The 27,993-nt window shown below is 43.2% G+C and overlaps 2 protein-coding genes across 3 annotated transcripts in view; one reads left to right on the top strand and one right to left on the bottom strand.

Annotated features, from left to right (window-relative positions):
* Positions 1-68: 68 nt before the first annotated feature.
* LOC310952603 (MOB-like protein phocein) lies at positions 69-19,739 on the top strand. Its single transcript, XM_083921252.1, is given in 10 exon segments — positions 69-222; positions 5,416-5,571; positions 8,994-9,056; positions 10,705-10,805; positions 11,108-11,150; positions 12,721-12,741; positions 12,743-12,830; positions 12,895-12,964; positions 13,847-13,958; positions 15,320-19,739. Coding segments are annotated over 10 exon segments (885 nt in total). The 5' UTR covers positions 69-126; the 3' UTR covers positions 15,455-19,739.
* Positions 19,740-23,652: 3,913 nt separating this feature from the next.
* The window catches only part of rftn2 (raftlin family member 2), a 24,880-nt gene continuing 20,539 nt past the window's right edge, over positions 23,653-27,993 (bottom strand). Inside the window, exons 9-10 of one of the 2 annotated variants that reach the window (XR_014593371.1) lie at positions 24,028-24,858; positions 23,653-23,963 (exon numbers count right to left, since the gene is read on the bottom strand). Coding sequence is in view for 1 of the 2 variants with exons in the window: in XM_083921228.1 (XP_083777354.1) it covers positions 24,655-24,858 (204 nt within the window). In the remaining variant the exon portion in view is untranslated. Of the gene's footprint in view, positions 24,859-27,993 lie in introns of both variants that reach the window. The other variant, XM_083921228.1, reaches the window with a different exon arrangement.

Here is a 27,993-nt window from a genome sequence, read left to right as displayed (position 1 = left end):
AATCAGACCCGGAACCAGTGTGAACACACGCTTCAGACCCGGGAGAGAGCCGCTTCGTTGTTCCGGAACACTCTGGAACATTCTGGAATATTCTGGAGCACAGGCGCGAGCTGTGCAGCAGTGCGCATGCGCAGGACACCACGTGGAGACGGTCCCTTCAGTGAGGAACCCACCGGGCTGCAGCTTCACGCAGACTCCAGACCTCCCGCACATCCAGACATGGTAAGAAACCGCGCTCACTCCGCTGTCAGGGGCAGAAACACCATAAAATAACAATAATTAATAAAAATATAAAGATTAAAGAGGTTAAAATGCCTGCGCGTGCGTGCTAATGTGGTGTTAGCTTGGTTTTAACGTCACAAGGTCAAACAGCTGAGCACGAGAGCGACAGAGGAGACGTTTAGTCCGCACACACACGTTTACCTGCGTCTTAAACTGCGTTATTTACTGTTTATTTACTGTTTATTTACTGTTTATTTAACTGTTTATTTACTGTTTATTCAACGTTAAACATGTGGGCTGTGCGCGTTCACGTCTGCTGCAGCCTCACGTGCATCAGTGTGTGTATTTTAGTGTTTTTAACTCTTTAAACGTCTTCATGTCACGTGTCTTCGGGTCGTGTTGGGTGGAAAAGTCCTTGGAGGTGAAAAAAGGAGAAAAATCACCGTTTACACGCGACTTTAAAGTATTTCCGGGTTCACTGACGTAGGCTGTGACCTCACGACCTCTCCGTGCACATGATTGGTTCATTTCATCATGAAAGAGTTCAGTTAACCCGGAACTATCACAATAATATAATATTTATATAATAAAGGAAATAAAAGTTAAAATAAAGAAATAAAAAAACGATGAATAAATACTTTAAATATATCAAAAAGAATTAAAGAGGAATAATAAATAAATAAATAAAAAACTGTAAATATAAAACAATAACTTTTTTATATAATTTGATGAGAAAAATAATTTTAAATAAATGTATAATATATATATATATAAAGAGGAAAAGTATTTTTTTAAAGGATAAATAAGTCCTTAAAATATGTGAAAATTATTAGAGGGTGATAAAATAAGTTAATTACATATTGTGAAAATAAAATACAATAATTCAATTTCATAATGTGGAAATCTCAAAATAAAGAAATAAATAAAAGTAAGAATTGAAGGAGGAAGAGGAATAATAAATCAGTAAGTTAAAAGTAAAATGAATAAATGTGAAAAAATAAATAATAATCATTTCTTTTAAATTTAATTCATGTATTTAATGTTTCTAAATATATATTTTTGCAGATTAATTATGAAAAAAACTGACGACTTCAGTTATTTTGGTTTGATAAAGAACTCAGGCGCCAACTCAGACAGAAAACTCAAAGGTATAAATATTAATTATGAAACAGCCCCGTTAGTTTGCTAAAAACCAGCAGTAACTTTAAAAAGTGTCTGCTGCAGTTTGTTTCTGCAGCATCAGAAACCCTGAAGAGTTCAAACGCTGCAGAGAAGCTTCTGGTAAACACAGGAACTGTCCTTCACTCTTATCTCTTTAAAAACCTGGAGGACGTTTTTATCATCACTCAGGGTTTTTATCATCACTCAGGGTTTGTTTGTTTGTTTGTGGCTGCAACGGGTTCATAACACACCAAGACGGCCTCTGGCGTGCACAGGGGGGGCTACACGTGTCCTCTAGGAGCATAAACGTGTGCTAAAGTGTCCTCTAGGAGCATAAACGTGTGCTAAAGTGTCCTCTAGGAGCATAAACGTGTGCTAAAGTGTCCTCTAGGAGCATAAACGTGTGCTAAAGTGTCCTCTAGGAGCATAAACGTGTGTTAAAGTGTCCTCTAGGAGCATAAACGTGTGTTAAAGTGTCCTCTAGGAGCATGAACGTGTGTTAAAGTGTCCTCTAGGAGCATAAACGTGTGTTAAAGTGTCCTCTAGGAGCATAAACGTGTGCTAAAGTGTCCTCTAGGAGCATAAACGTGTGCTAAAGTGTCCTCTAGGAGCATAAACGTGTGCTAAAGTGTCCTCTAGGAGCATAAACATGTGCTAAAGTGTCCTCTAGGAGCATAAACGTGTGTTAAAGTGTCCTCTAGGAGCATAAACGTGTGCTAAAGTGTCCTCTAGGAGCATAAACGTGTGTTAAAGTGTCCTCTAGGAGCTAAAACGTGTGTTAAAGTGTCCTCTAGGAGCCTAAACGTGTGCTAAAGTGTCCTCTAGGAGCATAAACGTGTGCTAAAGTGTCCTCTAGGAGCATAAACGTGTGCTAAAGTGTCCTCTAGGAGACTAAACGTGTGTTAAAGTGTCCTCTAGGAGCATAAACGTGTGCTAAAGTGTCCTCTAGGAGCATAAACGTGTGCTAAAGTGTCCTCTAGGAGCATAAACGTGTGCTAAAGTGTCCTCTAGGAGCATAAACGTGTGCTAAAGTGTCCTCTAGGAGCATAAACGTGTGCTAAAGTGTCCTCTAGGAGCATAAACGTGTGCTAAAGTGTCCTCTAGGAGCATAAACGTGTGCTAAAGTGTCCTCTAGGAGCATAAACGTGTGTTAAAGTGTCCTCTAGGAGCTAAAACGTGTGTTAAAGTGTCCTCTAGGAGCCTAAACGTGTGCTAAAGTGTCCTCTAGGAGCATAAACGTGTGCTAAAGTGTCCTCTAGGAGACTAAACGTGTGTTAAAGTGTCCTCTAGGAGCATAAACGTGTGCTAAAGTGTCCTCTAGGAGCATAAACGTGTGCTAAAGTGTCCTCTAGGAGCATAAACGTGTGTTAAAGTGTCCTCTAGGAGACTAAACGTGTGTTAAAGTGTCCTCTAGGAGACTAAACGTGTGTTAAAGTGTCCTCTAGGAGCCTAAACGTGTGCTAAAGTGTCCTCTAGGAGCATAAACGTGTGTTAAAGTGTCCTCTAGGAGCATAAACGTGTGTTAAAGTGTCCTCTAGGAGCATAAACGTGTGTTAAAGTGTCCTCTAGGAGCATAAACGTGTGCTAAAGTGTCCTCTAGGAGCCTAAACGTGTGTTAAAGTGTCCTCTAGGAGCATAAACGTGTGTTAAAGTGTCCTCTAGGAGCATAAACGTGTGTTAAAGTGTCCTCTAGGAGCATAAACGTGTGCTAAAGTGTCCTCTAGGAGCATAAACGTGTGTTAAAGTGTCCTCTAGGAGCATAAACGTGTGTTAAAGTGTCCTCTAGGAGCATAAACGTGTGTTAAAGTGTCCTCTAGGAGCATAAACGTGTGTTAAAGTGTCCTCTAGGAGCATAAACGTGTGCTAAAGTGTCCTCTAGTAGCATTAACGTGTGCTAAAGTGTCCTCTAGGAGCATAAACGTGTGTTAAAGTGTCCTCTAGGAGCATAAACGTGTGTTAAAGGTTCCTCTAGGAGCATAAACGTGTGTTAAAGTGTCCTCTAGGAGCATAAATGTGTGCTAAAGTGTCCTCTAGGAGCATAAACGTGTGTTAAAGTGTCCTCTAGGAGCATAAACGTGTGCTAAAGTCTCCTCTAGGAGCGTAAACGTGTGCTAAAGTGTCCTCTAGGAGCATAAACGTGTGCTAAAGTGTCCTCTAGGAGCATAAACGTGTGCTAAAGTGTCCTCTAGGAGCATAAACATGTGCTAAAGTGTCCTCTAGGAGCATAAACGTGTGTTAAAGTGTCCTCTAGGAGCATAAACGTGTGTTAAAGTGTCCTCTAGGAGCATAAACGTGTGTTAAAGTGTCCTCTAGGAGACTAAACGTGTGCTAAAGTGTCCTCTAGGAGCATAAACGTGTGCTAAAGTGTCCTCTAGGAGCATAAACGTGTGTTAAAGTGTCCTCTAGGAGCATAAACGTGTGTTAAAGTGTCCTCTAGGAGCATAAACGTGTGTTAAAGTGTCCTCTAGGAGCATAAACGTGTGTTAAAGTGTCCTCTAGGAGCATAAACGTGTGTTAAAGTGCCCTCTAGGAGCATAAACGTGTGTTAAAGTGTCCTCTAGGAGCATAAACGTGTGTACTCAGTGTGTGTCCTCTAGGAGCATTAACGTGTGTTAAAGTGTCCTCTAGGAGCATAAACGTGTGTACTCAGTGTGTGTCCTCGTCCTCTGCCTCGGGTTAAACTGTCACTGTAACGCGTCGTTGGATCAGTCAACAAACCTGTCCTCCCCCCACACTCACCCGTTACCCCCCCCCCCTCCCTCGTCCCAAACGACCTCCACCCAAGGTCGCCCGTGCATCTGCTCCCAGACGGCGTTCAGCTGCTGTTTGACGTCTCCTGAAATATCTGAGTGAAGGAGGAAACTCTGAGTTTTGTAATAAGTGACACACGCTCTTTTGTTGGTTTAGACGCCATTTTGATTCCTTCCTCCTGGTCTTCACTGATCTCCAGCCTGTGATCAGTCATGATCAATGATCTCTAATCTCCTGTCTCTGGAGTCACACGCTGATTAAATCATATATTAGATGTGTTTATATATTAATATTTAAAGCTGCAGGACTTTGGAAATATTCCACGTTTGAGACTTTCACTGGGTTTAATTTAAATCATTTATCTGTAACTGTGTTAACTTGTTATATTCAGTTATTAATAAAATAAAACGTGTGTTTCATCATCAGCCGATACATGTTTTAAATGACTTTGACTCAAGTTAAACTTTAATGTTTTTCTTTTTCTTGGTTGAATAAAATAAAAACAACAAATCCTGAACTTTAACTTTTACAGGAGTTTGTTTTTCTCTAAAGTTCTTAATAAAATGAAAAAATACAAATTTTCCATTCATGTTTAATTCACACAGAAGAATAAAAAACAGACGTGTTTGAAACTTTAATATTCATTTTAAAAAGTGTTTCATTCGCTGGTAATTTAGTATCTCTTTGGTCTCGTTACAGTTCTTTTAATTATATATTATATATTTAAAAAATATATAAATATGTACTTAAAATGTACAAATATAGAACAATAAGGACATTAAATAATGTGGAAATCTAAAAATAAAGAAAAACATGAAGGTTGAATAAAATAATAATAATAAGCTGCTCTCTCCTCACTTCCCTCCTTCAGGTGGAATAAAGACACATTAATAATAATAATAATAATAATTAATAATATAAATGACTGTTCTCTGGTCTCAGGCCTTCAGGTGGAATAAAGACTCATTAATAATAATAATAATAATTAATAATAATAATAATAACTGTTCTCTGGTCTCAGGCCTTCAGGAAGTTCCTCCCGCTCTTCGACCGCGTGCTGCTGTAATAAAGACTCATTAATAATAATAATAATAATAATAATAATAATAATAACTGTTCTCTGGTCTCAGGCCTTCGGGTGGAATAAAGACACATTAATAATAATAATAATTAATAATAATAATAACTGTCGTTCTCTGGTCTCAGGCCTTCGGGTGGAATAAAGACTCATTAATAATAATAATATTAATAATAATAATAACTGTCGCTCTCTGGTCTCAGGCCTTCAGGAAGTTCCTCCCGCTCTTCGACCGCGTGCTGGTCGAGCGTCTGACGGCAGAGACGGTGACGAAGGGCGGCATCATGCTGCCGGAGAAAGCTCAGGGCAAAGTGCTGCAGGCCACGGTGGTGGCGGTCGGGCCGGGCGCCGCCAACCAGGTGACGAGCCTCATTTACACACACACACACACATCTCACACACACACACACACACACACACCCGGGTTTATTAAGACATGACCGTCTGATTATTATTTATTATTCACTGAATAAAGGAAGAGACAGTAAAAAGAAATCCTATTTTTTTTAAAAGTAAGAGTAATTAAAATGCAAACATCAATAATAAATACAGAAATAAATGAACAAGTGTGAAAATAAGGAGAATGATTCTCATTGTTTTTATTTATTCCTCTTTATATTCTTCTTAATTTTTCCACCTTTTATGTATTATATTGGCGCATTCATTTATTCCTCTTTATACTTCCACTTTCCTCTCTATATATACTCAATTTTTATATCTTTATTCTGTTACAGTGTTATTATTTTATGGCGCTCCTGTTCCTCCATAAACTCCATGTTATGAACTATATTTTAAAATATAAAATATGACATTATGGGATAATTTCATCAGTGTCAGAAGCCGGAAATTATAAATATTATTAATTATTAATATGGACTGAATTAAAAACATCCGGTTCATCTCTAGTTTTTATCGTAGGTTTCTTTATTTATTCATTTATTGATTGATATATTTATTGATTGTTTACTTTATTGATTTCTTTCCTTATTGCTGCAGAAAGGAAACGTGACGCCCGTCAGTGTGAAGGTCGGTGAGAAAGTTCTTCTCCCAGAGTACGGAGGAACCAAAGTCAGTCTGGACGATAAGGTGCAGTAACAATAATAATAATAATAATAATAATCACAATAATGATGATGATGATCATCAGTGAAGCTGTTTCCTCTCGTGCCTCACCGTCTCCTCTCTCCTGCAGGACTACTTCCTGTTCCGTGACGGGGACATCCTGGGGAAGTACGTGGACTGAGCCTCGCGTTCCTGCGGCTGCAGGTCGAGTCGCTGCCGTCGTCCACGTCGTCGTCATCATCGCCTCTTTCATGTCTTTTTTATTTCTGTGTTATTAAAACTGTAAATAATTCTCACGTTTGGTTACAATAAAAAAGGAGAAGAGCAGACTTTTGTCTCCTGTTTTACATGAAAACATCGTTTATTTTCACTGTGATTAAAAATTAAATCAAAGTCGCTCGGCTCCGTTATTTCATTCATCAAATAAATAAAACTCACAAAAGAAACTACAGAAGCCCTGAAGGGTCAAGCAGACGTGGGTTTCAGTTCCCGTGGTAACGAGGAAACTGGATCAACGTTGGTGTTTTCTCGTTATTACAGGAAATCAAATGTGTGATGTTTGAGCCTTCAGGGCTTCCGTAAATAAAAACGTGCACAAACTCAATAAATCTGTGATTCATGAACAAATGAAGACTAAAGGTCAAAAGTGAAACAAAAAAAGGTATAAAAAACATCAGAATACCAGAGAACATATATACTCTATACGAGGGAGAGCGCATAGGTTTCATGTCTGTGGCATTAGAATATAAATATTATTGTACATTAGTAATAGGAAGGGAAGTTTTCATATTTAATAGTATAAATCATTAAATATTGTTTTAACAATAGTATATTAAACACTATTTTAACATGTAATAGTGTATATATCATTAAATATTATGTAAGTTATATATCATATTTAATATTTTAATATCGAATATGTAAGTGTTATATATCACATTTAATATTATTTTTACATTATTTAATATTAATATATATATATTTAATATTATTTTATATTTAATAGTATTGTCATATTTTAATATAAAATTTGATTAAATATAATATTAAATACTATTAGATGTGATTATATATCATATTAAATATTTTAATATTTAATATTGTTTTAATCATCAAGTATATATAATATTAAATGTGGTTAAATATAATATTTAATCACATTTAATAATATCATATTTTAATATTAGATGTGAATAAATATCTTTAATAATTATATACATCATATTTAATATTATTATATATGTGATTATATATCATATTTAATAATATAATATTAAATATTTAATATTATATATGTGATTAAATATCATATTTAATAATCATATATATCATATTTAATTATTATTAAATATGTGATAATAAGCGGTGTCCTGACGAACATCCGGGTATTCTGTCGCGATGGTCATGGCGGAGGGAGCTGCAGTTCTCCGGAGGAACCGGCCTGGAACAAAGGCAAAGGTGCGTGTTCGCCCCGCACGAACCCCGCACCGTGCCCGCAGACCGCCCCCCGGGGCTCCGCGGTGGTGTCTCCGCGGGGCCGGGGCGTTTTAACCCGCGTGTTTGATCTCAAACTCGGGTCCGGGGCGACGTTAGAGGACGGGCCTCAGCGGGGAGCTAACGGCGGCTAACGTTAGCCTCCGGGCCCGTCTACTTCCTGGAGTCTCGTTCACTTTAATGGCGTTTTCTCTCCGTGTTTGTTTCATTATGGCGTAAAAAATCAGATAGTTCGGTTTGAATGAAGTTAAGATGCAACAGCGGTTCACTTGGTATCGTCCTCGCGCGTTATCTGGAGCTAACTGTTAAATGTTAGCTGTTATTTATTAGCTATTAGCTGTTAGCTATTAGCTGTTAACTGTTAGCTACTAGCTGTTAGCTTCGCAGGAAGCAGTCGCACCCCGGTGACGTTATCTCAGGTTAGCTTCGTTAAACATGGCGGCGAACTTTCACAATAAAGTTTATTTTTATCATGTTTTTTTAAATATATTTGTGTGTTTTAATGTTATTTATTTATTCATGTTTTTAGTGTTTTAAATTAGTTTTAAGTGCTTTTATTTTTTAACTGATTTCTTAAAGTTTTTTAGTGTTTATTTTTAATGTTTTTGTATTTTTTTTATATTTGAAAGCATTTTTAATTTATTTTTTAAGTGTTTTTTATTCTTTTAATGTTTTTTTAGTGTTTTATTTGTAACTTTTTTTAAAGTTTTAGTGTTTTTTATTTTTAAATGTCTTTTTAATGCTTTTTATTTTTTGATATATTTGCTAATATTTTATTTTTTTTAGTGTTTTTTAATTTGAAAGAGATTCAACATAAACATTTATTTCCTCATGTTCCAGAGTTATCGACCTTTTTTTCAAAGATGTAAACATAAACATTTAAAGTGTCCTAGTTCACTTCCTGTTTCAGTGAATGTGAACGACAACAGCTGACAGGAAGTTAACCGTTGCCTAGCAATGGAATTACATTAAAATGGTCTTTACACAACAACAAAAATGTGTTTCTAAATATAAAAAAACAATAATAACATAAATAAAAAGACAGTAAAACACAGAAAAAGGATTAAATAAAAACATAAACACAGGTTTGTGCTGCTGAACTAAAAGAGCACATTTAAAAATGCTTCAATAATCGAAGAGTTAGTTTATTTTTTTGTGTTTTAAAGTCTCTAAAGTTTATGAAAAATGATAATTAACATAATAATTGTGCTCTCACCGTCTGCAGGACTTCTACAACTGGCCGGACGAGTCCTTTGAGGAGATGGACAGCACCCTGGCCGTGCAGCAGGTTCGTTTCACTCAGGGTGTAAAAGTTTACTGAAGTAAAACTGCAACTACTACAAAACTACGGTGCGTCTGTGTCACGATGGAGCCGTTAACGGTGCGTCGGTGTAACGATGAAGCCGTTAACGGTGCGTCGGTGTCACGATGAAGCCGTTAACGGTGCGTCGTGTCACGATGAAGCCGTCGACGGTGCGTCGTGTCACGATGAAGCCGTCGACGGTGCGTCGTGTCACGATGAAGCCGTTAACGGTGCGTCGTGTCACGATGAAGCCGCTAACGGTGCGTCGGTGTCACGATGAAGCCGTCGACGGTGCGTCGGTGTCACGATGAAGCCGTCGACGGTGCGTCGGTGTCACGATGAAGCCGTTAACGGTGCGTCTGTGTCACGATGAAGCTGTTAACGGTGCGTCGGTGTCACGATGGAGCCGTTAACGGTGCGTCGGTGTCACGATGAAGCCGTCAACGGTGCGTCGGTGTCACGATGAATCCGTTAACGGTGCGTCGGTGTCACGATGAAGCCGTCAACGGTGCGTCGGTGTAACGATGAAGCCGTTAACGGTGCGTCGGTGTCACGATGAAGCCGCTAACGGTGCGTCGCTGTCACGATGAAGCCGTTAACGGTGCGTCGTGTCACGATGAAGCCGCTAACGGTGCGTCGGTGTCACGATGAAGCCGTTAACGGTGCGTCGGTGTCACGATGAATCCGTTAACGGTGCGTCTGTGTCACGATAAAGCCGTTAACAGTGCGTCGGTGTCACGATGAAGCCGTTAACAGTGCGTCGGTGTCACGATGAAGCCGTTAACGGTGCGTCGGTGTCACGATTAAGCCGTTAACGGTGCGTCGGTGTCACGATGAATCCGTTAACGGTGCGTCAGTGTCACGATGAAGCCGTTAACGGTGCGTCGGTGTCACAATGAAGCCGTCAACGGTGCGTCGTGTCACGATGAAGCCGTTAACGGTGCGTCAGTGTCACGATGAAGCCGTTAACAGTGCGTCGGTGTCACGATGAAGCCGTTAACGGTGCGTCGGTGTCACGATAAAGCCGTTAACAGTGCGTCGGTGTCACGATGAAGCCGTTAACGGTGCGTCGGTGTCACGATGAAGCCGTTAACGGTGCGTCGGTGTCACGATGAAGCCGTTAACGGTGCGTCAGTGTCACGATGAAGCCGTCAACGGTGCGTCGGTGTCACGATGAAGCCGTCAACGGTGCGTCGGTGTCACGATGAAGCCGTTAACAGTGCGTCGGTGTAACGATGAAGCCGTTAACAGTGCGTCGGTGTCACGATGAAGCCGTCAACGGTGCGTCGTGTCACGATGGAGCCGTTAACGGTGCGTCGGTGTCACGATGAAGCCGTTAACGGTGCTTCAGTGTCACGATGAAGCCGTCGTCGGTGCAGCGTTAACTTGAAGGCTGTTGTTTCCAGGTGAGTATCGAACACGTGGAGATCAGGAGGAATGGCTGCTCTCACCCGTGCTCCTGTCTGTACTCTTAGAGAACAGTTTCCTGTTACTGATGTGCACAGACTCAGTGTTTTTAACCTGAGTCTTTCTCCTCCTGACAGTGGGACAGTTCCTGGATTACCTGTGTTTGATGACCATGTAACGATAATGGTCATGTTGGGACTAAAGTGTGTGTCTGGTTCTGTCTCAGTACATTCAGCAGAACATCAGGTCCGATTGCTCCAACATCGACAAAATCCTGGAGCCTCCGGAGGGGCAGGACGAGGGCGTTTGGAAGTACGAGCACCTCAGGTCGGTTTGAAGTCCATTCACATGTTCTTGGATTATTTACCTTTAAACACTTTATTTATTCTAATGCAACAGTGCAAATAAAAACAACAGCAAGCACAGAAAGGAAGCATTCAGAGTGCACCGCAAAGATTCAGGAGCTAAAACAATCTAATAAATACAAAACTACACTGATGTGACCGACAGCTAAAATAACACAATGATGAGCTCCGGCCTCTGGTTGCTGAAGCAGGAGTCGTAGAAAGACGAGTCACTTTTACATAAATCTCTCTTCTCACTGTCGTTCTGTTCTGTTCTGTTTGTAGGCAGTTCTGTCTGGAGCTCAATGGACTCGCTGTGAAACTGCAGGTAAGCATCAGAACGTCTGACTGAGATGATTCAGGTTTTAGACACTGAAAGATGATTTTTCCCACCTGGTGATTTGCTCCTGAGCTCTCACAGACGGCTCTGCACGACTCTTCTGTTTGAACTCATCAGTCACTTCTGGACGAAGTCTCTCCAGCTGCAAACTGTGGAAAGTTCTTATCACAGTTAAAGTTTCGTAAACTCTCACCGCACTGGTCAGATGTGCTGATATTTGCACAGAAGCGGAGCAGATGAACTGAGTTGCGGCCGTCTTCTCGTCTGTCTCGGTCGTTAGAGATGAAACGGTTACAGTTGAAATTAAAGTGTCAGATTTGAATGGTCATTAAAACCGTGTTTGATCTCCGCACTTTTGTCGATGCAGGACAGAATTTACGGCAAGTTTTTCAAAGTTCGCAGCAGGAGCCTCCGAGACGAAAGCGCAGTTTTCAGCGTTTTGTTTTTATCCATGAAAACGTGGCAGAAGGCGGCGATGGCGCTCCAGAGACTTGATTTAACTCGATTTAGCTGACGGCGACGCAGCACGCCACAGATAGACCCAGAGCCGACCTTCCATCAGAGCACCAGCGGGAGGGGGAGAGCTCTGCGCCGTCATCGACGGGACCTGTCGTCTCTACGGAGGAGAACGCCCCTGGCTGCGTGTCTCCGCCTCTCTCTCGATCCTGTTTCCTGTCAGCCTCCTGCTGTACTTTCAGAATAAAGGCACAAGAGTAGAAAAGAAAACCGTGCTGCTGACGGACTCACAGCAGCTCTGCTCCACGCCGCAGCACGAGCTGCTGCTGTCGGTGGGGCGACGTGATCGTAGTGTCGTCTGTACGACTTGTTCTATCGACTGCTGTTTGCGGCACAGACGCATCAGGGTTTTTTTCAGCCAAATCACACGGTTAGTCCGCCTCATGCGCCGCCCTAAAGACACGCCGATCAACCCATCTTCTCGTTTTTTAGTTTGAAAGTCCAAGAACCAACCACACCACTGCTGCAACCCGGTGCTTCAGGCAGCGCTTTGGTGAACGTCCACTGTGATTGGCACTTCTCTGTCAGGGTTTTATGTTTACACAGGGAAACACTTTGGTTGCACTGTTCAGTCGCCTGCAAAATATTAAAAATCAGTGTAAAAAACTAAGATTACTGGAAAAAATGGTGATATTTTTGCCATATGGCCGACCCCTAACTGTGGGGCACGCAGGTCAAAACAAACGCTGGAGACTGCTGACAGTTTTTACAGTGAGTTTTAGAGAGAATTCAAATTTGACGGAACTGTCCGGTTTCATCCCTCACAGCCGCTGTCGTCGTCCCAGCGTCAGTATTTGATGTGTAGATCGTCTCTGTGTCGCTTTAACGTCTCTCTCTCTCTCTCTCTCTCTCTCTCTCTCTCTCTCTCTCTCTCTCTCTCTCTCTCTCTCTCTCTTCTCCTCTCTCTCTCTCTCTCTCTCTCTCTCCTCTCTCTCCTCTCTCCTCTCTCTCTCTCTCTCTCTCTTCTCTCTCCTCTCTCTCTCTCTCTCTCTCTCTCTCTCTCTCTCTCCTCTCTCCTCTCTCTCTCTCTCTCGTCCTTCAGAGCGAGTGCCATCCCGACACCCTGCACCCAGATGACGGCCACAGAGCAGTGGATCTTTTTATGTGCTGCCCACAAGACGCCCAAAGAGGTGAGACGGCGCTCGCCTCAAAGTGTCACGCTGACGTCATTTCATCAGAAAGGTTCCTGATGTGTTTGGTGCTTGTGCGTCCACAGTGCCTGCCATCGACTACACCAGGCACACGCTGGACGGAGCTGCCTGTCTCCTTACTTCCCCAGCAGGTCAGTCGCCCTCCACACACACACACACACACACACACACGTGATCACGAGGAATCTTTAGTCTCCTCAGCTGCTGAATGCTCCCCGGCTCGTCTCGACGCTGTGAGAGCGAACGAACAGTAACGTTTGAGACGAGCGTATAAACGATGAGTGCGTCTGAGTTTCTGTGAAGAAGCATTTCTGTCGTCCTTAGCGACGGGAGCGAGCACCGAGTACTCGTTGTTGGCGTCACTGTTGGCGCTGCGTAGGCCGCCTTTCTCTCAAAGATGATGTTCTAGTTTATTTCCTGTTGCAGTGAATGTGAACGACATCATCTGACAGGAAGTTAACAAGGACCATTAGTTAGATAACTTTATTTCTCCCCGAGGGGAAATGAGGTCATCGTAGCAGCGGTGCAAAACAATCAGAATACTAAATATAAACTACAATAAGAGAACAGAACAGTACAGTCCTGCAGCTGCTCCTCTCACTAACCGTCTCTCTCTGGCTGCTGCTGCTGCGCACGTGTGAGACCAACAGACGCTGAACGGTCCGGGGGGACTGCGACTTCTTAGTTCCGCACGGCAAAACAAGACTGAACATCCACCAGTTTAACGCCACATTTAGGGACCGTGGTCCACCTCTGTACCCGTCCAGAAGCACCCGTACTGCGACTGTTCAGTACGAATCCGTGCATCGTTACAGACGCACCAGTCAGAAGTGACAGAATCATGACGCTGCTGTGAGCCAGTGCAGGTTTGGAACTTAGAGGACTCGAGTACTCGTTCCACAGCTACTGCGAGTATTTGAACATTGAAATGACTTTGACGCGAGAGAGTCAGAGTCCGTGGTTCATTCAGCAGCTATTGTTTTTCTGATTTGTGTGTGTGTGTGTGTGTGTGTGCAGGGTGAGCATCAAAGAGTCGTCGGTGGCCAAACTGGGCTCCGTCTGTCGGCGCATCTACAGGATATTCTCCCACGCCTACTTCCACCACCGCCAGATATTCGACAAGTATGAGGTACGTGAGATACTCAACGCCAGGCGAGCGCTCTGCACGTTCACACACAGTCGATGCACCGACGCAGACACACAGCCGACAAAGTGTCAGCTCATGTGAATTCAACTCATCGTAGTAAAAAGAAGAATAAAGAAATAAACCACTAAAGGAGAAGAGCCTCAAACTTTCCTTTAGTCCAATAATTAAGAGTAAACCTCTGATTCACAGGTTTGTTCTTTTAATAATGAGTTTTTGACACTTTGAGGCCTTTTTATAATATTCACACTGATGAATAAAGATATTTCTGTCATGAACGGTTCAGAGAGAACACACACAAACGTGTGGACCCAGTGCAGACACGGACACGGAGTCAAAGTACAAACAAACTTTTAATAACTACAAACAAACAAAACACTGCAGAGTAAACAGGAAATACGATGACGAGACGGACGAGGGAAAAACAGGAGCGAGGAGACGACGGAAGAATCAGGGAGATGGCGAGGGAAAAACGGGAACACGGGAAACTACGGAGAAACAGAAACAAACGGGATTAGATAAACTCAGCGACGTGGAGCGTCAACACAACGAGAAGGGGGGGGGGGGAGTTTTACCAGTGAAGGATCTACAACGGTCCGGCGCTGCATGCATAAGTAGTGATCCAGGGCGACTGTGGGTCGTCCTCCATTCGAGAGATTGGCGGTTCGATCCCCACCTCCCCCGGTCCACATGTCGACGTGTCCTTGGGCAAGACACTGAACCCTGAATTGCTCCCCGTGCTGCGCATGGGTGTGTGAATGGTTACATTAGATTAGATGGCCTGTAGATGTCCACTGCATCAGTGTGAATGTCTGTGTGAACGGGTGAATGTGACAAACACTGTGAAAGCACCTTGAGTCAGCGTAACAGGCTGCAGCTTTGGGGGAACGCCTACCGGACCTAGACGACAGAAACAGGAGGAACACACACATGCAGGGAAACACAGACACATGCAGGGAAACACAGACAGAGGGAGACAAACTCACACAAGAGGACAAGAGGAGGATCTGACAGAACGAGTCTTGACATTTCTGCACTCCTGCGTCTCTGTGGTGTTTTCAATGATCCGTTAAAGTGACGCTCGGACGTTTCAGGAGCATCTCTGATTTAAACTCTTCTTTGTTTTCATTGATGGAAACAAACTTGTGTTGGTAACTTTAACAAACTCCAGTGATCAAACATGGTTTTAATGGTTTTTAGATGTTAAACAGTGAAACCGAGCGTCAGCTGATCATCGACCTGCTGACGTCAGGGCGCACTTTGTGAACGGCTCCTTTCCTGTGACTTGTCCTGAGCCGTCCTCAGACTCAGGGCGCACGCCTGACTGTGTTTTTCCCCTTGTGCAGAATGAAACGTTCCTGTGTCACCGCTTCACTCGCTTCGTGATGAAGTACAACCTGATGTCCAAGGACAACCTGATCGTGCCCATTCTGGAGGAGGAAGTGCAGAACACCTCGTCAGCCGGGGAGAGCGAGGCCTGAGACACGAGCTGCAGCCGCCGCCACAAAGGGAGACACACACGCACACACACACACACGCAGCATATACAGCACACACACTGTCCATGTCCCTCACACTCACCTGTGTCTGTTCAAAGGCTCCATCCACACGGCTACGATTTCATTTCAAAACTCAGCGGTCGTCCGCTCTCCGCCGCTGTTTCTGAGACGTCACCGCTGCGGTTTTCAGAATAAAAGCCTGGCGTCTGCAAACCACAGATGTGATTAGAACCGACGTTTGTGACCCGATAAAACTCGTTCTTATTAAGCAAATTCATTTTAAAAACGACGTGTTCAGGGAGAGATCGTAGACAGACTGTGTTTGTCACACGTCGGGGAGCAAAACAAACCTCCGACAGTGAAGGAGGAAGGTGATTTACGGAAACATCGCGGTGGAGAGGACGCCGAGAATCAGGAAGTTCAGTCAGTGCGGAGCGGCGCTGAAATGATCAGACGAGGCGCCACAGCTGCAGGAAACTACCTTCAGCAGCAGGTCTGTGTCGTAACGTGGTCGTTGGGAGGTCGTCTTCTCCTCTGTCGCTCTGTGAGGACGGGATCCGTTTAACGTGGGTGAAATCCTTTAACCTCAGGCGTCTGAGATAAATGCATGAATACATCCGTGTTTTCTCCCTGAGGAGCAGGAGTCACTGGATCCACGCGCTGCCGTCACCTCCCTGTCTCCACCTGCGCGCTACGTAGCTTCCTGATAGGAAGTATAAATGTTGGATATTTTCATATTTTAATGCGTCTTAAATATGTTAAATAAGTGGAATACTGTATCAGTTCACTCTCAGCCCTCTAAAAAGTTTAAAAACTATTAAATATTGCATAGTTTTACGTTTTATTGCCTTTAAAATGTCTTTTCAGGACTTTCTGATGCTTAAACAAAGCTGGAAATAAGTGAAACACTGAAGACTTTGACCTTTGTAGGACTCTTCAATCCTCACAAAAGTAAAAATATTTGATATTTTCACATTTTCAGACGAATCAAAATTAGTTAATTAGTTAAATATGATTCTAAAATCCATAAAATAAGTGGAATAAAGCTTTTTTTCACCTTTTTAGGTCACAAAACAACTTAAAATCATTGAAACACTTGATGCTTTCACCTTCAACCCTCTGAGATTCTTACAGAGTGAAAGATGATGTTCACGTCATCACGACTGAAGCTGCTTTAATAATGATCGTGATCTGTGAGTGAAACACAGCGGAGCTCAGGATCAGAGGCTCGTGTTCTGACGGGTCGGTCTGACCTGAGGGGTTCTGTCAGACCCGTTTACAGAAGAGCAAAGTCGCTGTAGTTTCACTGACGTGTTGCGTTCAGACACGACTGAAACCTCACGTCCTCACGTTAAACTGCTCCCGTCTGAACAGCGCTTCAGTTCTGCAGCAGCGTCCGGGTCAGACGGGGACCCGCTGGTCTGAAGGTGCAGAGGATCCAGAGTGTTCAGGGCCCCGTCTGTGTCCAAAGGGGACGTTCTGGACGTTCTGGAGTCAGAAATGTGCAAAAACAAACCGTTATTCTTATTAAAATGGTGTAAATAACAATGAACTCTCCCTCTCTGAAGTTCCACTGCGTCTTCAGGAAACATCCCGCGAGATTTCACAACGAGACTTCTCCATCGTTTCATCGTCCAGTCAGACGCACGTGCGAACAGTCTGAGTCTGTCATAGTCAGAACTCTTTCAGTGGACGGAGATTAGCGCTCTGAAGCTGCGTTCACTCCGCGGCTAAACACGTTAAATGTGTGGCGTGATCCTATTCATCATTATATGACCACGCCACGGGCAGGTAGCGAGCAGCCGCCTTTAGCTCGACCATGTTGTGCTAAATGAGTAGTGATGCTAATGCTAACCAGGTGTGAGAGCTGCTAAAGGAACAGGAAGTAGCTCTCACAGGAAGTGAGTCATCGTGATTAGATCAGACGGTAGGGACGCCGTTCTTCTTCTTCTTCTTGATTTCCTGCAGACTCTCTGTCTAAAGACGCGTCGCTGCCGTCCACAGGTCAGACTTGGATCCATTATTTTATTACAGCCACAGGAACAACAACGCCATCGCTGACCCCGGCTTACCGCAACCTCAACACTGATTGGCTGTCGAGCCACCCTCGTTTGAAGCGACGTCGCGTCCATCTTGTCGTGCAAAACGCACCTAACTTGTCTTGCGTCTTGAAGTCACCTCTGTACCGTTGACGTTGTGTTTGACCCTGTGGCGTCGGGTGTGAACGCACCTCGGCACGTTTAACGACGCTCTCTGACGCAGAAACACGAGAAACAAGAGTCCAGGTTAAAAAAACAGACGGAGAATCTCTCACGCTGATTTTTCTGGTTGTGAAACGGCGTTTTGAGAATGAACGTGGGCGTGTGGATGCAGAGGGTCACGGGTCAGCGGGGGCAGAGTTTAGCCTGTGCCCCCGCGCTCACACTACCCCCCCCCCCCCCTTAGTCTTCTGTAAGCAGCTGGATTTGCAAACTGTAATCATGTGACCCGTGTTGTTGACGAAGGCGCACACTGACCCCCCACCTCTGTATATACACCCCCCCCCCCCCCCCCCCCCCCATCATGTTTCCTGATGGTGCTTCACTTCTGTCGGCTTCTGTTCGCTTGGTTTTTTTAGGGGGGGGGGGCTGTCCCGTGAGTTAACTTTAGTCTGGTTCGGTCTGGTTCAGTTTAGTCTGGTTCAGCCTGGTTCAGCCTGGTTCAGCCTGGTCTGGTTCAGTCTAGTCTGGTTCAGTCTAGTCTGGTTTAGTCTGGTTCAGTCTGGTCTGGTTCAGTTTAGTCTGGTTCAGTCTGGTTCAGTCTAGTCCGGTTTAGTCTGGTTCAGTCTGGTCTGGTTCAGTTTAGTCTGGTTCAGTCTGGTTCAGTCTGGTTTAGTCTGGTTTAGTCTGGTTCAGTCTGGTTCAGTCTGGTTTAGTCTGGTTCAGTCTGGTTTAGCCTGGTTCAGCCTGGTTCAGTCTGGTTCAGTCTGGTTCAGTCTGGTTTAGTCTGGTTCAGCCTGGTTCAGCCTGGTTCAGCCTGGTTCAGTCTGGTTCAGTCTGGTTCAGTCTGGTTTAGTCTGGTTCAGTCTGGTTTAGTCTGGTTCAGCCTGGTTCAGTCTGGTTCAGCCTGGTTCAGCCTGGTTCAGCCTGGTTCAGTCTGGTTCAGTCTGGTTCAGTCTGGTTCAGCCTGGTTCAGTCTGGTTCAGTCTGGTTCAGTCTGGTTCAGTCTGGTTCAGTCTGGTTTAGTCTGGTTCAGCCTGGTTCAGCCTGGTTCAGCCTGGTTCAGTCTGGTTCAGTCTGGTTCAGTCTGGTTTAGTCTGGTTCAGCCTGGTTCAGTCTGGTTCAGTCTGGTTCAGCCTGGTTCAGTCTGGTTCAGTCTGGTTCAGTCTGGTTGAGTCTGGTTCAGTCTGGTTCTGTCTGGTTCAGTCTGGTTCTGTCTGGTTCAGCCTGGTTCAGTCCGGTTCAGTCTGGTTCAGCCTGGTTCAGCCTGGTTCAGTCTGGTTCAGTTCAGTCTGGTTCAGCCTGGTTCAGCCTGGTTCGGTCTGGTTCAGTTTAGTCTGGTTCAGCCTGGTTCAGTCTGGTTCAGCCTGGTTCGGTGCAGAGTGAGGGTGCATCAGAGTCCAGACCAGCACCAAAGTCTCCACTAAGACTAGAACCAGGGACACGTTTGTCTCTAGGATGGAGGAGGATCTGGAGAGAAACTCTCCGGTGTGTGGATTCTCCACAGCGTCTCCCCGTCTCTTCTTCTCTGGTGTTGGTGTGTTTCTGTGGCAGTTACAGCGCCACCTCCAGGCCTGGCATGGGTACTACAGCGTTTGGAGTCGCTGACCCTGGTTTTCCATCGTGTTGACGAACCCTGAATCAGCCGCTGACGTAATAATCATAAAAATATTAATAATGATGCTTTTAAAGGTGTGCGGCTCGTGTCGTAGTGAACAGATGAATGAATCTTTAGCTTCGTACGTTTAGACGCAGTTCTGCTTCTTCCTCTTTGTCTCTGATGTTTCGGCGCCTGTAGGACGGCGTGGCGGCTGGGGCGGTGACCTCTGACCCCTGACCCATTTGAATCCCGTGTGTAAGGCGCCCGGTGTTGTTCTGGACGTCACACAACAGTGGAAAGATTAAACTGTAGGAAGCGTTGACGTATCGGGGCGCCCCCCCCCCCCCCATTAAGTTATTTTGGGGGCGGAGTCTAAATCCAAACCCACTTTTTTTTTTTAAATGGACTAAAAAATTTTGTTACTGTCGACATTTTCATGTCTGTTAATAAAAAAAGACGATTATTCATTTACTGTTGTTTTCTTTCTCTTTTCAAAGGTTCAAACACACAAAATATATAATTATATATATAATTAAACATGCATATAATAATATATATATCTAATGGCTTATATAAAATAATAAATAAATATCTATTCATACATGCATAAAATATATGTATTTAATTTTATATGATTATATAAAAATTAATGTATATATTTATATAAACATGTAAAAAATAAATGTATCTAATGGATTATATCAAAATAATAAATAAATATATATAAATAAAATGGTTTATATATAAAAAATTCTGTATAACAGCTGGTAGAAAACAGCTGGTTAGCAACAGCTGGTTAGCAACAGCTGGCTAGAAACAGCTAGTTAGCAACAGCTAATTAAAAACAGCTAGTTAGCAACAGCTGGTTAGCAACAGCTGGTTAGAAACAGCTCGTTAGCAACAGCTGGTTAGAAACAGCTCGTTAGCAACGGCTGGTTGAAAACAGCTCGTTAGCAACAGCTAATTAAAAACAGCTAGTTAGCAACAGCTAGTTAGCAACAGCTCGTTAGCAACAGCTGGTTAGAAACAGCTCGTTAGCAACAGCTGGTTGAAAACAGCTCGTTAGCAACAGCTTGTTAGAAACAGCTAGTTAGCAACAGCTAGTTGGCAACAGATGGTTAGAAACAGCTAGTTAGCAACAGCTTGTTAGAAACAGCTAGTTAGCAATGGTTAGAAACAGCTAGTTAGCAACAGCTTGTTAGAAACAGCTAGTTAGCAACAGCTGGTTAGAAACAGCTAGTTAGCCACAGCTGGTTAGAAACAGCTAGTTAGCAATGGTTAGAAACAGCTAGTTAGCAACAGCTGGTTAGCAACAGCTACTTGGCAACAGCTGGTTAGAAACAGCTAGTTAGCAACAGCTGGTTAGAAATAGCTAGTTAGCAACAGCTTGTTAGAAACAGCTAGTTAAAAACAGCTAGTTAGCAACAGCTGGTTAGAAACAGCTAGTTAGCAACAGCTGGTTAAAAACAGCTAGTTAGCAACAGCTGGTTAGAAACAGCTAGTTAGCAACAGCTAGTTAGCAACAGCTTGTTATAAACAGCTAGTTAGAAACAGCTAGTTAGCAACAGCTGGTTAAAAACAGCTAGTTAGCCACAGCTGGTTAAAAACAGCTAGTTAGCCACAGCTGGTTAAAAACAGCTAGTTAGCAACAGCTGGTTAAAAACAGCTAGTTAGCAACAGCTGGTTAAAAACAGCTAGTTAGCCACAGCTGGTTAAAAACAGCTAGTTAGCAACAGCTGGTTAGAAACAGCTAGTTAGCAACAGCTAGTTAGCAACAGCTTGTTATAAACAGCTAGTTAGAAACAGCTAGTTAGCAACAGCTGGTTAAAAACAGCTAGTTAGCCACAGCTGGTTAAAAACAGCTAGTTAGCAACGGCTGGTTGAAAACAGCTCGTTAGCAACAGCTAATTAAAAACAGCTAGTTAGCAACAGCTAGTTAGCAACAGCTCGTTAGCAACAGCTGGTTAGAAACAGCTCGTTAGCAACAGCTGGTTGAAAACAGCTCGTTAGCAACAGCTTGTTAGAAACAGCTAGTTAGCAACAGCTAGTTGGCAACAGATGGTTAGAAACAGCTAGTTAGCAACAGCTTGTTAGAAACAGCTAGTTAGCAATGGTTAGAAACAGCTAGTTAGCAACAGCTTGTTAGAAACAGCTAGTTAGCAACAGCTGGTTAGAAACAGCTAGTTAGCCACAGCTGGTTAGAAACAGCTAGTTAGCAATGGTTAGAAACAGCTAGTTAGCAACAGCTGGTTAGCAACAGCTACTTGGCAACAGCTGGTTAGAAACAGCTAGTTAGCAACAGCTGGTTAGAAATAGCTAGTTAGCAACAGCTTGTTAGAAACAGCTAGTTAAAAACAGCTAGTTAGCAACAGCTGGTTAGAAACAGCTAGTTAGCAACAGCTGGTTAAAAACAGCTAGTTAGCAACAGCTGGTTAGAAACAGCTAGTTAGCAACAGCTAGTTAGCAACAGCTTGTTATAAACAGCTAGTTAGAAACAGCTAGTTAGCAACAGCTGGTTAAAAACAGCTAGTTAGCCACAGCTGGTTAAAAACAGCTAGTTAGCCACAGCTGGTTAAAAACAGCTAGTTAGCAACAGCTGGTTAAAAACAGCTAGTTAGCAACAGCTGGTTAAAAACAGCTAGTTAGCCACAGCTGGTTAAAAACAGCTAGTTAGCAACAGCTGGTTAGAAACAGCTAGTTAGCAACAGCTAGTTAGCAACAGCTTGTTATAAACAGCTAGTTAGAAACAGCTAGTTAGCAACAGCTGGTTAAAAACAGCTAGTTAGCCACAGCTGGTTAAAAACAGCTAGTTAGCCACAGCTGGTTAAAAACAGCTGGTTAGCAACAGCTGGTTGAAAACAGCTGGTTAAAAACAGCTAGTTAGCAACAGCTGGTTAAAAACAGCTAGTTAGCAACAGCTGGTTGTGGGTTGGATAACGAGCAGGTCAGCAGACGATGTTTAATCATTTTAAGCCCAAACCTCGTCTCTGCATTAATCATTCATGAAAAGTTCTTCCTGCTCGTTCTAAACGCTCAAACTAAACTAAATGAATAACTTCAGACGTTCACAGGAAGTCTTTTACTGTTTAAAGTCATTAATGACATTTCCACCTGTTTATACCCAGTGATCAGATCTGATGGTGTTTATTAAATCAACACGTGTGTAATTAGATTCATTTATACAAACTAAACATAAACATAAATATCAGAACTTTACCATAAAAAGCATTTTCAGAAACACGTGACGTCACTTTTCAGACTCTTTATTTCCTTTTAAATGTTTGTTTCATTTCAAACTTTCTGAAAAAAGGAAAATACAATAAAAACTATTTTAAACAACCTGTAATACTTTTGTTTGTCCTGATGTAAATTCTTTTATTTTCTTGAATAAAAATAAAAAACAGCTGAGTCAGAACACGAGCAGAATCCGTTCTTCGTTGTTTTCACGTTAAACTGAACGAGTTCAAAGACGCGACTCCGACACGATGCAAACAAAGCGTTTAATCCAATAAAACAACAAAACAAACAACGTTCAAGCCTCCAAAAAATATTAATACTGATATTTAATAAACCTGACGAGGTGAAGGGAGCGAATACTTTCTGTGCATTTTCCATTTACGCAAAGAAGAAATCTGACGTCTACGGAGAAACAACAACAGGTGTGTCCTTAAAAAACACCTGTGATTAAAAAAGGGACAAAGTCGACGTCTTTCTTCTCCTCGTCCCCGTCTTCAGACAGACGCCGCGGTGACTCTGTGTTTGTTCCTCGTCTTCAGACGGACGCCGCGGTGACTCTGTGTTTGTTCCTCGTCTTCAGACAGACGCCGCGCTGACGTTCCCTTTAAGAAACACCGCGGTGACTCTGTGTTTGTGACGTTCCCTTTGATAAAGACTCGTTCTAATGAAATAACGTGTGAAGGTGTTCGTCCGTGACAGGAAGCAGCAGTTGGATCAGTACCAAAGAAAAAACACGTGAAATAAAGTTCAGCACGTTTGTGAAGACGAGCGGCTTCAGTTTAAACACGGGACCGAGAATCCTGTTTTTATCTGAGTCTGATATTAAAAAGAGATATTAATCATGTATTCATCAGAAGCACGGACCCAGAGGCCCCGACCCGGTCCACCGATACCAGAGGCCCCGACCCGGTCCACCTACACCAGAGGCCCTGACCCGGTCCACCGATACCAGAGGCCCCGACCCGGTCCACTGACACCAGAGGCCCCGACCCGGTCCACTGACACCAGAGGCCCCGACCCGGTCCACCTACACCAGAGGCCCCGACCCGGTCCACTGACACCAGAGGCCCCGACCCGGTCCACTGACACCAGAGGCCCCGACCCGGTCCACCTACACCAGAGGCCCCGACCCGGTCCACCTACACCAGAGGCCCCGACCCGGTCCACTGACACCAGAGGCCCCGACCCGGTCCACTGACACCAGAGGCCCCGACCCGGTCCACCTACACACACCCTCAACCAGAGTCCCAATGAGTCTATTTTCAGTCGTTCTGCACCTCATTCACGGGGGTTTTGCATCTATCTTAGTTGTTTGTCCTGCCTTTGTAGTCATATTTTATCTCCTTGTGGTGGTTTTGTGTCTCTTTGTACTCATTTTACTTGTATTTTTAGTCATTCTGCACCTCCTTTAAGTGATTTTGTAGTTGTTTTGCGTAAACTTTCAGTCGTTCTGCACCTCCTTTAAGGTTGTTTTGCGTGTCTTTGTACTCATTTTACTTGTATTTTCAGTCGTTCTGCACCTCCTTTATGATTGTTTTGCATGTCTTTATAGTGATGTAGCATCTCTGATGTGTTTTGTATCTATTTTTAGTCTTTATGGGTTTATTTGTGTCCATATTCAGTCGTTCATCCCCCTGAGGTCGTTTTGTGTCCCTGTGTCGTGTCGTGTGTGTCTGTGGTCATTCGGTGAGTCGGGGCCTCTGACACCTCGGTGCCCCGCTCTGACCCCTCGGTGCCCCGCTCTGACCCCTCGGTGCCCCGTTCTGACCCCTCGGTGCCCCGTCGTTCAGTGATCCGTGCGTGGAGGTGATGAATCCTTAGGAACGTAAAAATGTTGAGAAAAGATGAAATTAAAAAGTGTCTGTGAGGCGTGAGTTATTTCACCCTAGTGTTGTTTCCAAACGTGTGTGTGGGTGGGTATGTGTGTGTGTGTGTGTGTGTGTGTGTGTGTCTGTGTCTGTGTGTGTGTGTGTGTAGGACGGACTAAAGTCTGGACACAGATGGAAGGAACTCTTCTCATTATGGCTTCGTTAAAAACAGTTTTTAAAAAGTTCTTCAGGTCTTTGTTAAAAACGCTGACGTGAGCGTTCAGGATCCAGCAGCGTCCTGCTCACATGCAGGTGACCTCAGCTTTCCCCTCCTCCTGCTCACATGCAGGTGACCTCAGCTTTCCCCTCCTCCTGCTCAAAGCCCCCCTCCTCCAGGTGGGACAGGTCGCTGGGGAACCCCCCTCCGAACACGGGGAAGCCCCCGATGCCTCCGGCGGTCGGGGACGGCTCCTCTGGAGGGACGGGGCTGCTGACGGCTCGACTCACTGAGCGACTGGACACCTCGCTGTGCACCGGTCCGGTCTGGAGGACAAGAGACACGAGAGACACAAGAGTGAGGTCTCCTTTAGTGGTCTAAACTTAACCGTCTCCTTTAGTGGTCTAAACTTAACCGTCTCCTTTAGTGGTCTAAACTTAACCGTCTCCTTTAGTGGTCTATACTTAACCGTCTCCTTTAGAGACTAAACTTAACCGTCTCCTTTAGTGACTAAACTTAACCGTCTCCTTTAGTGGTCTAAACTTAACCGTCTCCTTTAGTGACTAAACTTAACCGTCTCCTTTAGTGACTAAACTTAACCGTCTCCTTTAGTGGTCTAAACTTAACCGTCTCCTTTAGTGTCTAAACTTAACCGTCTCCTTTAGTGACTAAACTTAACCGTCTCCTTTAGTGACTAAACTTAACCGTCTCCTTTAGTGACTAAACTTAACCGTCTCCTTTAGTGACTAAACTTAACCGTCTCCTTTAGAGACTAAACTTAACCGTCTCCTTTAGTGACTAAACTTAACCGTCTCCTTTAGTGACTAAACTTAACCGTCTCCTTTAGAGACTAAACTTAACCGTCTCCTTTAGTGACTAAACTTAACCATCTCCTTTAGTGTCTAAACTTAACCGTCTCCTTTAGAGACTAAACTTAACCGTCTCCTTTAGAGACTAAACTTAACCGTCTCCTTTAGTGACTAAACTTAACCGTCTCCTTTAGTGACTAAACTTAACCGTCTCCTTTAGTGTCTAAACTTAACCGTCTCCTTTAGTGACTAAACTTAACCGTCTCCTTTAGTGACTAAACTTAACCGTCTCCTTTAGTGACTAAACTTAACCGTCTCCTTTAGTGACTAAACTTAACCGTCTCCTTTAGAGACTAAACTTAACCGTCTCCTTTAGAGTCTAAACTTAACCGTCTCCTTTAGTGACTAAACTTAACCGTCTCCTTTAGTGACTAAACTTAACCGTCTCCTTTAGAGACTAAACTTAACCGTCTCCTTTAGAGACTAAACTTAACCGTCTCCTTTAGTGACTAAACTTAACCATCTCCTTTAGTGTCTAAACTTAACCGTCTCCTTTAGAGACTAAACTTAACCGTCTCCTTTAGAGACTAAACTTAACCGTCTCCTTTAGTGACTAAACTTAACCGTCTCCTTTAGTGACTAAACTTAACCGTCTCCTTTAGTGTCTAAACTTAACCGTCTCCTTTAGTGACTAAACTTAACCGTCTCCTTTAGTGACTAAACTTAACCGTCTCCTTTAGTGACTAAACTTAACCGTCTCCTTTAGTGACTAAACTTAACCGTCTCCTTTAGAGACTAAACTTAACCGTCTCCTTTAGTGACTAAACTTAACCGTCTCCTTTAGTGACTAAACTTAACCGTCTCCTTTAGAGACTAAACTTAACCGTCTCCTTTAGTGACTAAACTTAACCATCTCCTTTAGTGTCTAAACTTAACCGTCTCCTTTAGAGACTAAACTTAACCGTCTCCTTTAGAGACTAAACTTAACCGTCTCCTTTAGTGACTAAACTTAACCGTCTCCTTTAGTGACTAAACTTAACCGTCTCCTTTAGTGTCTAAACTTAACCGTCTCCTTTAGTGACTAAACTTAACCGTCTCCTTTAGTGACTAAACTTAACCGTCTCCTTTAGTGACTAAACTTAACCGTCTCCTTTAGTGACTAAACTTAACCGTCTCCTTTAGAGACTAAACTTAACCGTCTCCTTTAGAGTCTAAACTTAACCGTCTCCTTTAGTGACTAAACTTAACCGTCTCCTTTAGTGACTAAACTTAACCGTCTCCTTTAGTGACTAAACTTAACCGTCTCCTTTAGAGACTAAACTTAACCGTCTCCTTTAGTGACTAAACTTAACCATCTCCTTTAGTGTCTAAACTTAACCGTCTCCTTTAGAGACTAAACTTAACCGTCTCCTTTAGTGACTAAACTTAACCGTCTCCTTTAGTGACTAAACTTAACCGTCTCCTTTAGAGACTAAACTTAACCGTCTCCTTTAGAGTCTAAACTTAACCGTCTCCTTTAGTGACTAAACTTAACCGTCTCCTTTAGTGACTAAACTTAACCGTCTCCTTTAGTGACTAAACTTAACCGTCTCCTTTAGAGACTAAACTTAACCGTCTCCTTTAGTGACTAAACTTAACCGTCTCCTTTAGTGACTAAACTTAACCGTCTCCTTTAGAGACTAAACTTAACCGTCTCCTTTAGAGTCTAAACTTAACCGTCTCCTTTAGTGACTAAACTTAACCGTCTCCTTTAGTGACTAAACTTAACCGTCTCCTTTAGTGACTAAACTTAACCGTCTCCTTTAGAGACTAAACTTAACCGTCTCCTTTAGTGACTAAACTTAACCATCTCCTTTAGTGTCTAAACTTAACCGTCTCCTTTAGAGACTAAACTTAACCGTCTCCTTTAGTGACTAAACTTAACCGTCTCCTTTAGTGTCTAAACTTAACCGTCTCCTTTAGAGACTAAACTTAACCGTCTCCTTTAGTGACTAAACTTAACCGTCTCCTTTAGTGACTAAACTTAACCGTCTCCTTTAGAGACTAAACTTAACCGTCTCCTTTAGTGACTAAACTTAACCGTCTCCTTTAGTGACTAAACTTAACCGTCTCCTTTAGAGACTAAACTTAACCGTCTCCTTTAGTGACTAAACTTAACCATCTCCTTTAGTGTCTAAACTTAACCGTCTCCTTTAGAGACTAAACTTAACCGTCTCCTTTAGAGACTAAACTTAACCGTCTCCTTTAGTGACTAAACTTAACCGTCTCCTTTAGTGACTAAACTTAACCGTCTCCTTTAGTGTCTAAACTTAACCGTCTCCTTTAGTGACTAAACTTAACCGTCTCCTTTAGTGACTAAACTTAACCGTCTCCTTTAGTGACTAAACTTAACCGTCTCCTTTAGTGACTAAACTTAACCGTCTCCTTTAGAGACTAAACTTAACCGTCTCCTTTAGAGTCTAAACTTAACCGTCTCCTTTAGTGACTAAACTTAACCGTCTCCTTTAGTGACTAAACTTAACCGTCTCCTTTAGTGACTAAACTTAACCGTCTCCTTTAGAGACTAAACTTAACCGTCTCCTTTAGTGACTAAACTTAACCGTCTCCTTTAGTGACTAAACTTAACCATCTCCTTTAGTGTCTAAACTTAAC

The sequence above is a fragment of the Echiichthys vipera genome, assembly GCF_963691815.1.
Source record: "Echiichthys vipera genome assembly, chromosome: 10".
NCBI lineage: Eukaryota > Metazoa > Chordata > Actinopteri > Perciformes > Trachinidae > Echiichthys > Echiichthys vipera.
Note: the sequence above shows the minus strand (reverse complement) of the source record. Positions and strands in the feature narration are given on the sequence as shown.